Raw genomic sequence first — 14,394 nt, 5'->3', positions numbered from 1 at the left:
CTGCTAACTGATCAGTCTGTGGATGTAGAGACAGTGGCAGACTGACTTCTCTCATAGCTCAACCATCTAAATTCCCACGGAAACTGGAGGTTGGTGAAGAAAGGGATGAGTGGGAAACCACTGATTTACATTTTATGCTCTGTTATTTGATTCAAGTATACATTCTTGGAAAGCATCTCAGCTTGAGGTAAGAATTTAGAGAGAAAATTACTGCTTGGGGGTTTCTTCTAGTGGCTAATTAGTACGAGATTAAAACAAGATCTTTTTGTTGTGGCTTGTCATAAAAGGGCTCAAGGTTGCAACAGGTCTCTTATGGGTTTTTTGTTTCCTTCAGGCAAAAATCATGTGTTCTTCCATATGCAAATGCATTGGCTGTAAAAATTTTGAAGAGAGCCCAGAGCGGAAGACGTTGATGCATTTAGCAGATGCTGCAGAAGTTAGAGTCCAGCAGCAGACTGCTGCAAAGACCAAGCTATCTTCTCAGATCTCAGATTTGCTGACAAGGCCAGCACCAGCACTCAGCAGTGGTGGTGGGAAGTAAGTTAATGCTGCACATGTTTAAGTTGTTTCTAGTGTGGGTTTTTTGATGTACGTGACAGGTATGCCCCTGTCATCTTTGAATCTTGTCTGTGTAAGCTGTAGAAGCAGGAGCAGTCAGGTGAATGGAGCTTTTTTGTTCCTGCCTTCTGTGGGACCTGGGGCATGCCAAGCTTAGCTGTAACTAAGCATTGTCTTCTCTTCGTTGCCTGTGTGCTCACAGAAAGCACGAAGTACAAGTGCCATTTACTGAGAGGACGTAATCCTTGAGCCACCCGTGTAGTAAAAGCTGGAGAATGGTTCTGTCTACCTGGGCATTTCAATGACTGTTCCAAAATGTCCATCAATGGAGGCAGGCACCAAAGGATAAAGGCCCAGCAGTTCATTTGACTGTTGTTAATTGGGGCTTATTCACTCCCTGTAGGTTGTCTAAAGGCTCTTGGAAGCAATGGGACAAATGAAATCTCACCAGCCCTTGTACTAAAAAGTTGCCCTGTCCCAGAGTTAGGTGCCTTGTGTGTTTTTGCAGAGACTAAGGGGATCTTTCTTTGTTTCAGGCTGCCCTTTACATTTGTAACCAAGGAGGTGGCCGATGCAACCTGCGAGTGCCTTCTCGCGCAGGCAGAGCAAGCGGAGAAGACGGGCAAGTCCAAAGCTGCAGCGGAGCGCATGATCCTGGAGGAGTTTGGACGCTGCTTGATGAGGGTTATTAGCTCTGCAGGGAAGTCCAAAGGTGACCCTTGTGCCATGAACTGCTGACTCGTGCACATGAGCCGCAACGAAGCGGACTGAAACAGAACACTTAAGGCACAGGGACACTTTGGTGTAGCATAAAGGATTTAATAATATTTGTTAATTTGGTGCTTGTTGTAAATTGACCCATGTAAGATTGAAACAAGATCTTTTATAACAAGATGTAGAGCCTTTTAAATCTTAGCTAAATCCTCTTCTACTTAAGGCAATGCCTAAAGGTCAATTTTTCTTCCCAATGTACAGCTTTTACCCTGGATTTCTTAAAATTAGATGTGTTCTCCCCTTTCCCCCAGAATAATTGTCTGAAGGGCATATATAAATTATTATAATATATATTATTTACGGTGTATGAATTGGCATCACTTTGTGCATACAGGAAAACACAGATGATGTCAACAGCTGGGTCATGCTTTTGGTGACAGACCTGTAATAAGGAGGTACCAGTGTATCCAAGATAATTCTGAAAGGAAGTATGTAAAAATGAGCATTCAAATGGAAGGTAGTACTTGTATTTAGGACCTGACGCAGCATGTTCCTTTAGTGCACGGAGCACTGTGAAATACCTAGGCAATAATACAGAGGGGTTGCTTGCAGATTTAGCATTGAGCAAGTTGTGGAGAATCTGGCTGGAGTGGGGCCCAAGGAGTTTAGAGGCAAATGGAATTAACGGGAATTTTTGATAGGAATGTGGCTGAGAGCTCAGGTGTTTCTTAAGCTGGAACTTGAAGGCTAAGACAGTGGCCTGTTCTCAGAAGTGATGCCAGGTGGCAGCAATGCCGTGATGCCAAACTGTCTGCCCAGCGTAGTGTTACCTAAGTGTGCAGCAGGTGGACACTGTTGCTTAGGTGAAGATTGGTTTTTCAGAGGCCTGCAGCAGCCTGATCCCTCAGTGGAAGTAGGGCTGTGCAGTCCGTTGTGTTTTGTAGGATCAAGCTGTAGCCCTGGAAGTTGTTTAAGCCTGAGAAGCTGAAGTCATGGGAGATGACAATCTGCATCTGAATCGACTTGCAAATGCAGGTACAGATCATGTTCAGCCTGGCTGTGGGTCTTTAGGATGCTGCTTCTCTATGCCTTGGCAATTTTCTTGGCATAAGGGCTTTTTTAGAGTTGTTGAGAATAATTGTGAGAGCTGTGATCAGAGAATATACTAGCACAGAATCAGGATTGCTACAAAAACAGACACACAGATCCTTTTACACTAAATGGGGGGGGCAATCAGCTATAGCTGGGTATAGACTAAGGCAGGGGATTTTTTTCAGTATTTGTTACAGGCAATCTCAAATCACATTTTTGATAGTGGAACACATTTGCAAAATTAACCTGGTAGGTTACTTACCTATCGTGAACATCCATTAACCATGTTTAATCACAGGCGTTTTTATTACCTGTCTCACTGCAGCCTGAACTAGCTATGTTTTTCCAAAAGGTATTTTGTATTCCTTCTATTAAAACTGTAAATACAGAGAAATGCAGCAGAGCTCTTTCTTCAGGTTTTCTAGCAGGGTCAGGCTGGGGAAAAGTAGGGCCTGGGCAAACCAGCAGCAGAGATATGTGCCTATGTGTGTGAAGGCAATAAATAGGATGGGAGGATGCTTCACCTCACAGCCCTGTGCACTGAGCAGAAGGCCCTTGACCGGTGCCTCCTCAAAATGTCTTGGAGGCATGAAAGGGCCTGGGAAGCATCCAGCAGCAGTGCTGGGCCCACTGAGTGGCTGTTGCAGACAGGGCTTGGCCTGCCAGTCACTGTCTGAAGGGCTCTGTCTGCCATTAACATCTCCCTGAGCGTCAATAACAAGTATATTTGTGCATATCTCTGAAAAGGGAATCCTCCTCTTGTGTAAGTAAATGCCATTTTTCTCATGATTAGGACTTGGATTTACTAAAAAAATCAGTGCAGTAACTTTACCTGTAGATAGTGCGGATATTCTGTTTACTTCTAGTGACCTAATATAGTATGTCCAGTAAGATTTGTATAAATGTAAATTAGTGTAAGTGAATAAAGTAATACCTACTTACGTTATTTTTCGAACAGATTGCAATATGCCTTTTGTTTAGACTTCAGTCCATGTTAATTTTGTATATATTCCGTGTCCTACTCTAAATTGCACCTTTTGTGATGTGTATTTATATACAGTGTGCAAAAGCACTTGTGAAATTTAGATTACAGTTGTAATTATGTATGATGGCATTGCTGGAGAATATTTTGCTTGTAAAGACTTTGAAGGTGCAATCAAATGCTCTTAGTTCTTCTATTTTGTTTTGAACAAGCTTTCTCAAATATTAAGCTTGGATTCCTCTCTCCCTGGTGTAGAGTGTATGAATTGGTTTTTGTACTTCCTTAGCCATTTGCATCAAACTGCTGGACAAGATTTACAGTCATCCAGTTCATCCAGTTAAATAAAAATAATTGGGAATGGGGCAAGGGTTCATTTTATAGTTCTGTTTACATCCGAAAGTAGAAAAATAAAATTTATATTTACAAGACCTATTCAAAAAATACACTTTTCTATATTGTACAAATAAAACAGTCAGATAAATCACAAAAAATAAACATTTATACTATTCTGTAAATACGATTTTTTTGCACTCCTTTTCTTCAGCACTGACAAATACACAAGGTTTTTCACTGAAATATCAAAATAAATTTTTAATACTAGGTCCACTTCTGATGCAAGTACTGACTTGCATTTTCAGTATGAGACCAAATTCTACCAGAGATAAATATCCCTTGGTTACTGGTGTATTGTCATGCACAGCAATCCCAGTCCATAACTACTCATATTGGGGCTGGAGGTGTAGGCAATCTGAGTGTTACAACAATATATGATTGCAACCAATCTAGCACTGGGATTTTGGCAGCATTTTTCCACTTGTCCTAAAAATCATGTGTATATATATATATATAGAAGGGAAATAGTTTTCTGCAAAGTATGTTGTAGCTGGAATTGGCTCCATGACAGTGATGGCTTCAACACAGCTTTTTGCATAGGTAATTGGAGTGGAAAAAAACAGTATAAAGGTTTTGGATTGTTCCTCCCAGCAGTGATTGCATGAAGTTCTGTGGTGCTGCAGCTCTCAAACCAGAGCTTGAGGAATTCAGTGCAGCAGTTCTGCTCCCACGGTGTGATTAGGACTAAAGAGAGGAGGAAGAACCCGAACCAACCAGGGACAGTTTCGTCAAGTCACTGGTAGGCAGAATGGCACCTTTAATTATTATTCCTGCCCCAGGACATGGTGGATCACCATTTTTCATCCCATCTCCATCATGAAGCTTGAAAGTAACTGAACAGCAAGTTTGGTGGGAATTAGTTGCCTTCTGTGTCTATGGATGCAACTGCTGTTCTGCACGGTAAAGGGATGCCATTTAGTAGCAGTCGTGCCAAACTTTGTTATTCCTGGTAAAGCGCTGGAGGCAGTTTCAATTGCCATGGAAATGAATTAACTGAAAAAGCCTGTCCTACTTGATGGCATCAAAGCTATGACTCAAGTCATCAGTGGAAACATCAAAAGGAGACTCCCTTGTGCCCTGGGCTGCAGGACACAGTTGAGTTTGCGTAGGTGAGCTGCTGGGGCCACGAAATGGGACCTGAAACACTTGCCCTGCTACAGCACACCCAGGTACAACTTGAGTGCCACTTTCTTTTCACATCTTTATTTTGCTTTTAAGGTAAAAGCTCTTCAAGCTTTCTTGCCTGTGGCTTTCATAAAGCAGATCTGTTTTGGTGAAATCAAATTGCCAGCACATGTGATCTCTCCCAGCCACATGGAATATGCATCAGTTTTCTCCTGGCAAGAGCGCTCACAGCATGGAGCCACCTAGCACCTCCAGGGGACACTGCAGTGTCTCCTACCACTGTCCCAGGCACCTCAAGAAACCATTGCTCATCCTGACCTGCCACACAAGTTTCATGAAGTGTGTGGCTGCTTTGCAGGATCAGATAAACCTTGATTTGCTTAGTCAGACTCCGATCGGGTGCTTTGCCGTGGCCCAGCGCATCACTGCTTAATACCAGTTTTGGTGGCTGAATCATGGGAAGACACGTGTTGCCTAGATCCAGCCATTGCTGAGCCCCTCAGCAGGGCACAGCCATCCTTGGAACAGCAGAGTACTCATGATGCCACATGAGTACAGCTTGACTGACAGCTACCCAGTGGTGATGGAAATAAATGTCTTTTCAATCTGTGCCTTCCACAAGGGTATTTCAAGTTCAGGTGTTGCGCAGGGTTTGTTCTCATGTTTAAGTAACATCTTGTTATTTTCTTTAGTAAAACTGTGTAGTGGTTGTTGATGCTCAACTCCCCATCAAATAAATGGTTTGTGAGGGTGGGGAAGAGGGGCCTTTCTCCCAGAAGCTCCTGGAAGACTTTCTGTTCTAGAGACGAATGCCACAGCTTGGTATTTTTGTTGCCACCCCCTACGTTGCCGTACCGCTTTAGGACTCGTTCCGAAATGCTTGCTATGCAGTGCACGCTCGCCGAGGGCAGACTCACTCTGCCTAACTTTTTTACGTAGAGCACTGACCTGCACCTCAGCCTGCTCTCATCTGAGTCAAAGAGGGAAGCGAGACAAGCCTCGCATTGCAAGTCCCAGGCCAGCTGCTCAGCCACAAAGCTGGCGGCGCAGGTGACGCTCCATGCGTGGAGTGACAGGTCCGTCAGCGCATTACTCAGCGCGGAGCTGTGCAAAAGGAGGCCTGCGCAGAAGGGGTACTCCGTTGCCAGTGCCCTCCTACGAGCTGGGTTATACTGAGCACGAATGCTGCCCAGGGTCAGATCTCTGCTATGAGACAGGGATACGTCCAAGGAGCTCACGTTGCCTGAGCCACTGCCGTGTGGTGAGCCTGGTGACAGGCTGCAGCTGGCCAGCAGTTTGTGATAAGCAGCCTGGAACACAGTGCAGGTGGGGCTCCCACTGGTGCCACAGGCCTGCTGGAGGGCCCTGAGAAACAGCTCCAGTGGGTCCAGGCTGAAGGCGTAGGTCTGGAGGTGGTGGGAGGGAGTGCCTTCTGGACACATGTAGTTGGAGTAAAGCCACTTCAGGCTTTCAGCATTGAGCAAGAGACTCAGAAATCCTAGTTTGCGTTTGCTCTTAATAATGTATCTCCCCACAGAGTCCGTTAAGGTGACAAAGAAGCTCTTGGCCTCATTGAAGAGGTTGCTTATTTTGGTGTAATTTCCAGCCAGCAAAGGCACCTTCAGTCCCTTTCCATAGGGACCTCTGCCACAAAATACATCGCACAGAGAGCTCATCAAACGCACAAACTTGACAGTGCCACTGCAGTTCTGAAATGAGGCCAGGCCCAGCTTCTGGAGATGTTCTAGGGCATCGGCAACACCTTCGCTGAACAACAGTGTAGCAAAGTTGACCTTCAGGTGGTAACTCTCTTTGCTCCCAGATCTGCCTGAGCAGGGACTGCTTGGCTCAAACACCCTCTGCTCCCGCAGAGCTGCCAGCTCCACCACATGCTGCCACCACATGGTGTCACTGAGCCACTCTACTTTCTGGAAGCACTGCAGAGCATTCCTTATCAGCTGAAGTGCGTGACAAACATCAAAGAAGTATGTGATGCTGTGAGCAGAACCAGGCGGATGATGGAAAGTGCACCGAATCCTTTCGGGATCCATCCTGATCCCCAAAGCTCTGGCGGTCTCAGCACCGCAAGCAGAGGCACCTGATGTCACAGCCAGGACCGTGATCCCAATGTTATTCAGCTTACTGATGGTCTGATGAAAGAGCTGAGCAAGCAAGCGGCCGGTCATGCTGTTCACAAAGAAGTAGCCCAGTGGAGCTGTCCAGGGACTGGAGATGCCGACTGCCATGAGGATTATTGCTTCCGAGGCCAGCGGAGCCTCATCAGCATCAAGGATGCCTGCTCCCAGGTCAACAAAGCCTGTCAGGCGCCTGGTCTGTGGGTCCCACTCCTGCTGCTTCTGCAGGGACATGTCTTGTACCATAACAGCACAGTAGCAGTAGGCCTGATCCCCTCTCTCCACCTTTTCCTGAAGCCGGATAAAAATGTCATTGCTGAAGCCTGCAGCAGCCTCGTTATTAGACAGCCAACTGGAAAAAAAAGGAGGATGTGATTCTGAGATGTGATTCTGAGAAAGCTGAAGCAACAGTCAGCACCTTTTACCCCTCAGGATGTGGTCAGCCATGCCTGGACTGCAGAGCAGGCTGACAGAGTGTAAAACTGGCAGCCCTGCCTTTCTTAGTAGTGCGAGTTTGTTTTCTCACATCCTAGTGATGGGAAGCCAAGGAAAGCACCTTGTATAAGATCTCATGATAACAGGGGGGAAAAAATTACACCACAGAAGTGTGAATCAGGCTATGTACACACCGGACACTGTAATCCAGTTTGGAAGATGTGAACCCCTCAGCAGTCCATGTGGAATGCTACTCTTCCCAATACACTATACCCTATCCACTATCTCCTGCCACCCCTGTGAGAAGATTCCTTGGAGGAAGCTGTGTAAAACCCCACAGGCTGGCATAGACAACGTGTGTATCCCTTGAGCATCCTCCAGCTGCCCTACAGGAGTCTGAGGCTCTAAACCTGCAGGGGGAGAGTTCCTTCAGCCTTTGTTTTGTCTGTCATTACAACCTCTTGTTGTCAGGTCTGACAGCACTTCAGGTAGTAAATTCTGATAAGCAGCCCGGGACATAGTGCAGGTGTGTTATTCTTATGCTGTGTCCCACATGCAGGAACACATTCCAGCTCTCTGAGGGCTATCCGTGTTCCTTGACATCTGCTTTCCACTCTGCTCCTGTTACTAAAAACAAAGCAAGGAAAATTACTACCGTTGAATTACTGCTCCTCGGGACAGATCTGTTACACCTATTCCTACACGAGTACCTGGAAATACATTCAGAATGAAGGAATGAGTAAAAACTTGCTTTGTCAGGCTGCAGGGATGAGGGAGGGGAAAAATCTTCCGCAGATAATCATAGGCCTTAATATGGTAGAGGTGGAGAATACAGGCAAATTGCCTCATTTCTGGTGAGTATTCTGCCATCTGCCTCCAGCTGTGCAGCTCAAAAGGCAAATCTGCTCGAAAAGAAATCACAAGAGATCAGCTTTAGTGAAGCAAATAAAGGGCTCATAACAGAGGGATGCGTGATACAAATACACTGCAGAACACAAGGCAACGGGGTGTGGCCTCTGGAACCACTTGGTCCTGAAGTCTGGTGTGAATGTCATTCTGCAGTTTTGAGTAAAGACTGTGAATCTCACACATGGGTGCTGCTTAAAAACTGACATAGCAAGTAAGAAGCCAGCAACTTACAGCTGAACTCTGTGATTTGAAATGGCTTCTTCAGGTTAGATCATCAGTGTTAACAGAAGCCACTTCTGGGCAGCACAAAAGACAAGGTTTTCCTAGTTAAATACACTCTATTCTTGAGTCATGTGACAAGTGAATGGTGGCATAGTTTGATTTAACAGCCTTGGTTACAGGTCTGACCTGAACACTGCACCCAGCCTCAAGCAACTGGATTTTTGGGGGAGACTTTAATTCTCTGTAGGATTGGTGTCTGCATTCCGGACCTAGAAACCACAAAGCTGGGAGGTCCTAGGAGCCTAACAGTCGGGGATTACCAGCACCACAAAGTCAAGCAAAGACACAAAACCGGGATGAGGGAGCGAGCACACGCTCTGTCTACCTCAGCAAGCGTCCCTTGCAGTACCTGAAAACTGCGCCCGCAGCAAACTCACGATTTCCTCAGGAAGCTGCCGCTTCTTCACCAGCATCCTGAGGAGGCTCGCCACGGTGCGCGGGGTGTCCGTGGGGCGGCCCCGCAGGCTGTAGTTGTGGTCCCCGCCGGGGGGGCCGCGCAGCGGCTGCTTCAGCGCCCGCACGCGGGTCCTGCTCCTCCTCCTCCTCCGGCCGGCGCCCGGCGGCTCCTGGCGGGGGAGGGAGAGGGAAGGTCACGGCACACGGGGACACCCCGCGGGGAGGGGGCGCGGGGAGCGCGGCCGGTACCGCCCGCACCGCACCGGGGGCAGGAAGCGGGAGGGCACGGCCCCCCGCCGCAGCTTCCGCCGCAGCCCGAAGCGCTCGAAGTCCCCCTCGGCGAAGTGTCGGGAGCAGAGGATGGCGCCGGGGCCGGGCCGCCACGGCCGCCGGCTCTGCGGGTCCACGCGGTTCACGGCGCGGATCCACGCGCGGCGCTGCGCGGCGTCCACCGGGAACCTGCGGCAAACGGAGAGACAGGGATGGAGGGAGAGGGACGGCGGGGAGCGCGGGGAGCGCGGCGGGGGCGCAGGGGGCGCTCGCTCACTGGTGGAAGGAGACGCCGCGCTCGCGGCTCCGCGCGCTGTCGCGTGCGGTGCAGCCCAGCGCGGAGCAGCTCCGCGTCATGGCGGAACCGGCGCTCGCCGCCGCCGCGCCCGCGCCCCGCGCTGGCCCGCCCGTTGGCCGCCACCGCCCCGCGCGCCCGGGCCGCCCCCGCCCCCATTGGCTGGCGACGCCGGCGGACCGCCGTCCCATTGGACGCGGCCGCGTCCCCGCTGTCCAGAGGGCGGGACCGGGAAGGGAAGGGAGCCAACCGGAAGCGGCGGCCTCGGAGGGCGCAGCCAGTGGCGAGCGGCGATCCTCGGGGCCAATGGGAGCGGCGCTCCTCACCCCTATATATATATAGCGGGGCCAGGCACACCGCCCGCCATTCCCGTTCTACCGCCGTGCCGGCGGGGCTGCCCAGTCTGCCGTGGGCTGCGCCCGCCCCGGCCACGCCGTGTGCCCACGCAGCGGCCGCGGAGCCCGGCGGCGGGGAGCGGCAGCGCTGCTGCGCCTCGGCTGCCGCGAGAGGTGGGTCCGGCGCTGCCGCCCCCCCCGGCTGTGGATGCCGGCTGGTCTCTCCCTCGGGCTGTGCCCCCCGTCCCGCCCCTGTCCGATGATGAGCCTCACTGCTGTTCACATCCTGAGCACGCCATGATTACTGCCCTGGAGCTGAGGACAGGCGGCACCGCAGCCCCCGCGCTGCCGCCGCTCCCCGCTTTCTCATCGCCCCCCCTTCTCCGGCTCCTCTAGATCCCCTAACTCCTGTCTCCCTCTCCCCCAGGGCCCATGGCTGCGCCTGCCCCGAGAGACGCGGCGGACAACCCCGAGGAAGGAGGCGGCTGCACATCCCTATCCATACACACACACACATCACACCACCACCACCACACGGGCCCTTCCCGGCGCTTCCCGCCGCGGGAAGGCGCGTCCCCGTCGCCGCCGCCCGGAAGGCGCGGGGCGCGCCCGGAAGGCGGTGTCGGCCGGGGGGCGGTGCCGGGGCTGCCACGTTGGAGCGGTCCGGGAGCGCCTGAGCGCCGGGGACGCGGGGGTGAGCCGGGCAGGGGGGGGACCTCGGCTTCCCGCTCCTTTTCCCTTTCGGCTCCTGTGGGAAGCGGGGCGTGGGTGCCAGTCCCGAGGGTGAGGGGTGTTGAAATAAGACCCAAAAATGGGCTGCTTGAGGGTGTTTGGCGGCAGGGCGTCCAGGGAGGGTCTTCTCGGGAGCAGGTTTGTTTGGTGAGTCAAGGCAGAGAGCTGCTGTAGGGTGGTGGATCCCTTGGTGCTGCTGGAAGAGGGTTTTTCGCAGCAGTTGAGGGTTTGCCCCACGTTTTCCTGTGTTATGTCCAGCAACCATCGCTTTCCCCTACGTGTCGATGTTACTCTGCCGACGGTTCCTCCCCTCCCCCCTGGGTGTGCTCTGGAGAGGATGGCTGAGGTGCCTGTCCGTGGGATATCTTTAGGAGAACAGTCCCTCTGGCAGCTCCTGCCAAGTCCTGGTGCAGCAGCTGAATCCGTGGCAGTGCAGCCTCACCATGCTCTGCTTAAGCATCACTTTTGTTGGACTTTATTTTTTAGCAAAATGAAGCTGAAGGAAATAGATCGTACTGCCATGCAGGCATGGAGCCCTGCCCAGCAGCACCCCATTTACCTGGCCACAGGTGAGTTTTTGGGAAGCATGGACTGACAAACCTCTGGCTATGTGCAGTAGCTGCCATTGAGTGGCCCTAGTTGAAAATTGTAGAAGTTACTTTGTGTCCTGGAGGCTGGAGCAGGGCATAGGTTGTGGTGTCTTGAGTAGAATTCTCCAGTTGTGCCAGCATGAAAACATGCTTTGCATTCTGCAGGTGACAGTAAGCCATCCTCCTCCTTCTTCCAGGGGAACGTGACAGCAGTCCTAACTGCTGGTCACTTGTGGCTTGTTTGTAACTTTGATCATTTTCTGTGCATCGTCAGGGAGAGAGAGGTACTTGCCCAAAGCTTTTCCTGCTGATATAGGTTAAGAAACACCCGAAGGGTGAACCATGGGGAGAAGAGTTATGTAGCACTGCATCTAAATAACAGAAACAGAAACCTGAACCCCGTCTTGGGGTCCTTTTTGCAAGGATGTTGCTTTTATGTCCCTCCTTGTGCTGCTTTTGCAGTCAGTGCTTTGTGCAGTGGCTTTCTCACTGCCAGTCGTGCTTCCTCGCAGGTACATCAGCTCAGCAGCTGGACGCCACCTTCAGCACAAGTGCTTCTCTAGAAATATTTGAGCTGGACTTATCAGATCCTTCACTGGATATGAAGACCTGTGCCACATTCTCCTCCTCCCACAGGTAGGCAGTGTTGTAAGGGAAAAGTTACATCTGTGAAACTGTTGTAGGTGGTGTGTGTGGAAAGGTCGCTTCATGTGGTGTGTCTGCATTTGTTGAGGAGAGGAGCAGAAGTTCAGCGCTGAAAGACGAAGGCACACGAGTGCCACTGATGTTGTAGGGCAGTGAGCTTGGACTGCAAGGGGTTGCAAGCAGCTCATGCTCGGACATAAACCTAAAACATCTGACATTGGCTGGAAGGTTTGAGTGTGTATGTGGAGTCTCTGGGATTCACAAGAGAACAGAAGAAAACGTGAAATTGTGAAAATGCAGTCCTAACTTTTCCTATTGCCCTATCCTGGCATTTCAGGGAGGCTCCTGTAACATAACTAAATCGAGTCATGTCGTATGTATTCCCACAGCTGGGAAGCCAAGTTTGACTGTACAACTCCACTTTAGTGCTTAGTTCCTTACTGTATGCTTATCCAGAGAGACATTCTTAGCATCAGAGCATCCAATTTCCATCTCAGCAGCGCTTGTGGCAGCTCTTTGGCAGCTGGTCCGGTGCCTACTGCTCCTTGTGGGTGAAACATCCACAGTCTCTGTTTAATGCCCTGCACTGTGGGCAAAGCTGATGTTAACATGTCCTACTGACCTGCTCGGAGCAGGATGAGGTGTTTGATCTTTTAGAATTTCATTGCTCCACCTTGTTTTAACTATGACTGAGATTCTTCAAGGCTTGTTACCTGTTTACTGAATTTCAAAGAACCCTCCTTATAGCTGGGATGCAGCGCTCCTGTGAAAGTACCTCCCTTGATGAGCAACACAAGAATTTGACTTTGCCCCAGAAAATGCATTACAAAGGAGGTCGAGGGGTTTTTTTTTGGTCTTTTTATTTAAGATAAGATAGCAGTGTATACATCAGGCTTTATTTTGGTTTGCAGCAAGTGAAAATGTCCTGGTGATTAGACCCACAAAAGATAAATCCTTTCCAAGGAAAGTTTTGCACTGCTCTTGTAGAACCATGCTTTATCTTGGAAAGAGCATAGGGCAAGAAGAAGGTAGTTGAACAGTTGACTCAGCTTTTTTGTTTCTTACTGTTTTCTACCTTCATTTTGGATTATCTGAAGTCTTGTTCAGTCTTGCTGGTGGTGCCTGGACAACCCTGTCAGTCGCTCCATTTCTCGTCAACTTTCATGGTTAGGTGCAGAAGTATAAAAATCATACCCAGGGAATGAGGCTGTCTGATATCACAGACCAATTTCCTTTTGTAGCATCATTCTTTGGGGAACCCCCACTGTAATCTGAACAGTGAGAGACTCAGCACTTGGCTGTTACAGTATTTCTCACCCAGCATATGCTCTTTGTGTAGCTTCCTGCAGGATGTATTTTATCCTGCTGAAGTTGCTGTGATTAAAAGAAATTACTTGAAGACTTCCCAGAGATAACAAAGAGATTAATAATAATACAGTGAATGCTAAAGTAGCTCCTTGCCACCTTCCGGTCTGTGTGGGTTTACTTTCTGTTTGCATAAGAGCTGATGGGTAACTATGTCATTTTATTGGAAGAAATTCATTCCTTACATGGCTAAATGCACAGGAATGCTGTTTTGCTTATGTAGCAAGTTCACTGAGATGAAGGAAATTTGGGTATTTACAGAGAGAGACAGTGGTGCAGAAGTTCTTAATTTCTGGAAGTGTGTTTAGTTCCTTGTGATTTAGCCTGGAAAATAGACTGTGGTCCAAGAGATGTGTCTGTGATGTGAGCAAACCACTTGCTGAGCCCCTGGTGTGGCAGATGAAGTGCTTGCACATCCAAAAGCACAGATATGGGAAGGGATGTAGAATTTTTCTAGTTCCACCTTTTTTTTTTTTTTCCCTCTTATGTGAAGCTGTTGGCAAATAGCAGAAGTTTTTCTCCAGGCTGCAGTTGGATGGGCTTACAGTCCTTACTTTGAGTACTCCTATTGTTTTGCAAAGGTGAGCTCAAAATCACGTGCAGCTGGGTGCACTTACTTGTTTTTGCAGCCAGGAGATTAGAGGTGTTATCAGTTTCCAGGTAATTGATTGTTCCTGTTGTGACCCTGCCTCTTGTTAATGAGCAGAACGGGACATGTCTTTCTGATGAAAGGAGTTGTAAGTACAGAGACTCATCCTTAAGGAGAAATGCAGGCAGTGCTTTTCTCTGACATGCCTGCTCTATCTGTTTGCAGCAGAGGCTTTAGCTGGGGTGAGCAAAAAGGGGATTCATCCTTCTGTGGGGAGCTGGTGGTGGATGGTTGTAGACTGGGTCCTCTGTGCCTTACAGGTACCACAAGCTGATCTGGGGCCCGCACAGCATGACCTCGGGGGAGAGAGTCTCTGGAGTCCTGATTGCTGGGGGTGAAAATGGAAATGTCATCCTGTACGACCCAGCCAAAATCATAGATGGAGACACCGAAGTAATAATTGCCCAGAAAGACAAGCACACGGGACCAGTAAGAGCCCTCGATGTCAACATGTTCCAGGTTGGTTTTCTGCTGTTCTTCATAACATACCAT

The 14,394-nt window shown here is 49.5% G+C and overlaps 3 protein-coding genes across 16 annotated transcripts in view; 2 read left to right on the top strand and 1 right to left on the bottom strand.

Moving 5' to 3' along the window:
- The window catches only part of LIN54 (lin-54 DREAM MuvB core complex component), a 44,069-nt gene extending 40,208 nt beyond the window's left edge, over positions 1-3,861 (top strand). For all 5 annotated transcript variants that reach the window (XM_064651657.1, XM_064651653.1, XM_064651652.1 and 2 more), the window contains 2 exons: positions 335-537; positions 1,095-3,861. In XM_064651657.1, the coding sequence (XP_064507727.1) occupies positions 335-537; positions 1,095-1,296 (405 nt within the window). In that variant the 3' untranslated portion in view covers positions 1,297-3,861. The remainder of the gene's footprint in view (positions 1-334; positions 538-1,094) is intronic.
- Positions 3,862-4,923: 1,062 nt separating this feature from the next.
- On the bottom strand, positions 4,924-9,710 carry THAP9 (THAP domain containing 9). The gene is made up of 5 exons (XM_064651658.1): positions 9,569-9,710; positions 9,285-9,480; positions 8,975-9,191; positions 8,186-8,336; positions 4,924-7,351 (listed from the first exon to the last, which is right to left on the bottom strand). The coding sequence occupies exons 1-5, from the start codon at positions 9,646-9,648 to the stop codon at positions 5,401-5,403; spliced, it is 2,595 nt and encodes an 864-aa protein (XP_064507728.1). The 5' UTR covers positions 9,649-9,710; the 3' UTR covers positions 4,924-5,400.
- Positions 9,711-10,525: 815 nt separating this feature from the next.
- The window catches only part of SEC31A (SEC31 homolog A, COPII coat complex component), a 41,401-nt gene continuing 37,532 nt past the window's right edge, over positions 10,526-14,394 (top strand). For 3 of the 10 annotated variants that reach the window (XM_064651649.1, XM_064651646.1, XM_064651643.1), the window contains exons 1-4: positions 10,641-10,704; positions 11,140-11,222; positions 11,756-11,879; positions 14,163-14,361. In XM_064651649.1, coding sequence (XP_064507719.1) covers positions 11,144-11,222; positions 11,756-11,879; positions 14,163-14,361 — 402 coding nt within the window. In that variant the 5' untranslated portion in view covers positions 10,641-10,704; positions 11,140-11,143. Of the gene's footprint in view, positions 10,616-10,639; positions 10,705-11,139; positions 11,223-11,755; positions 11,880-14,162; positions 14,362-14,394 lie in introns of those variants that run through there. The other 7 variants (XM_064651650.1, XM_064651648.1, XM_064651647.1 and 4 more) reach the window with 4 other exon arrangements.

This window comes from Pseudopipra pipra, chromosome 4 (genome assembly GCF_036250125.1).
Source record: "Pseudopipra pipra isolate bDixPip1 chromosome 4, bDixPip1.hap1, whole genome shotgun sequence".
Classification (NCBI taxonomy): domain Eukaryota; kingdom Metazoa; phylum Chordata; class Aves; order Passeriformes; family Pipridae; genus Pseudopipra; species Pseudopipra pipra.
This window is presented reverse-complemented; position numbering and strand designations above follow the sequence as displayed.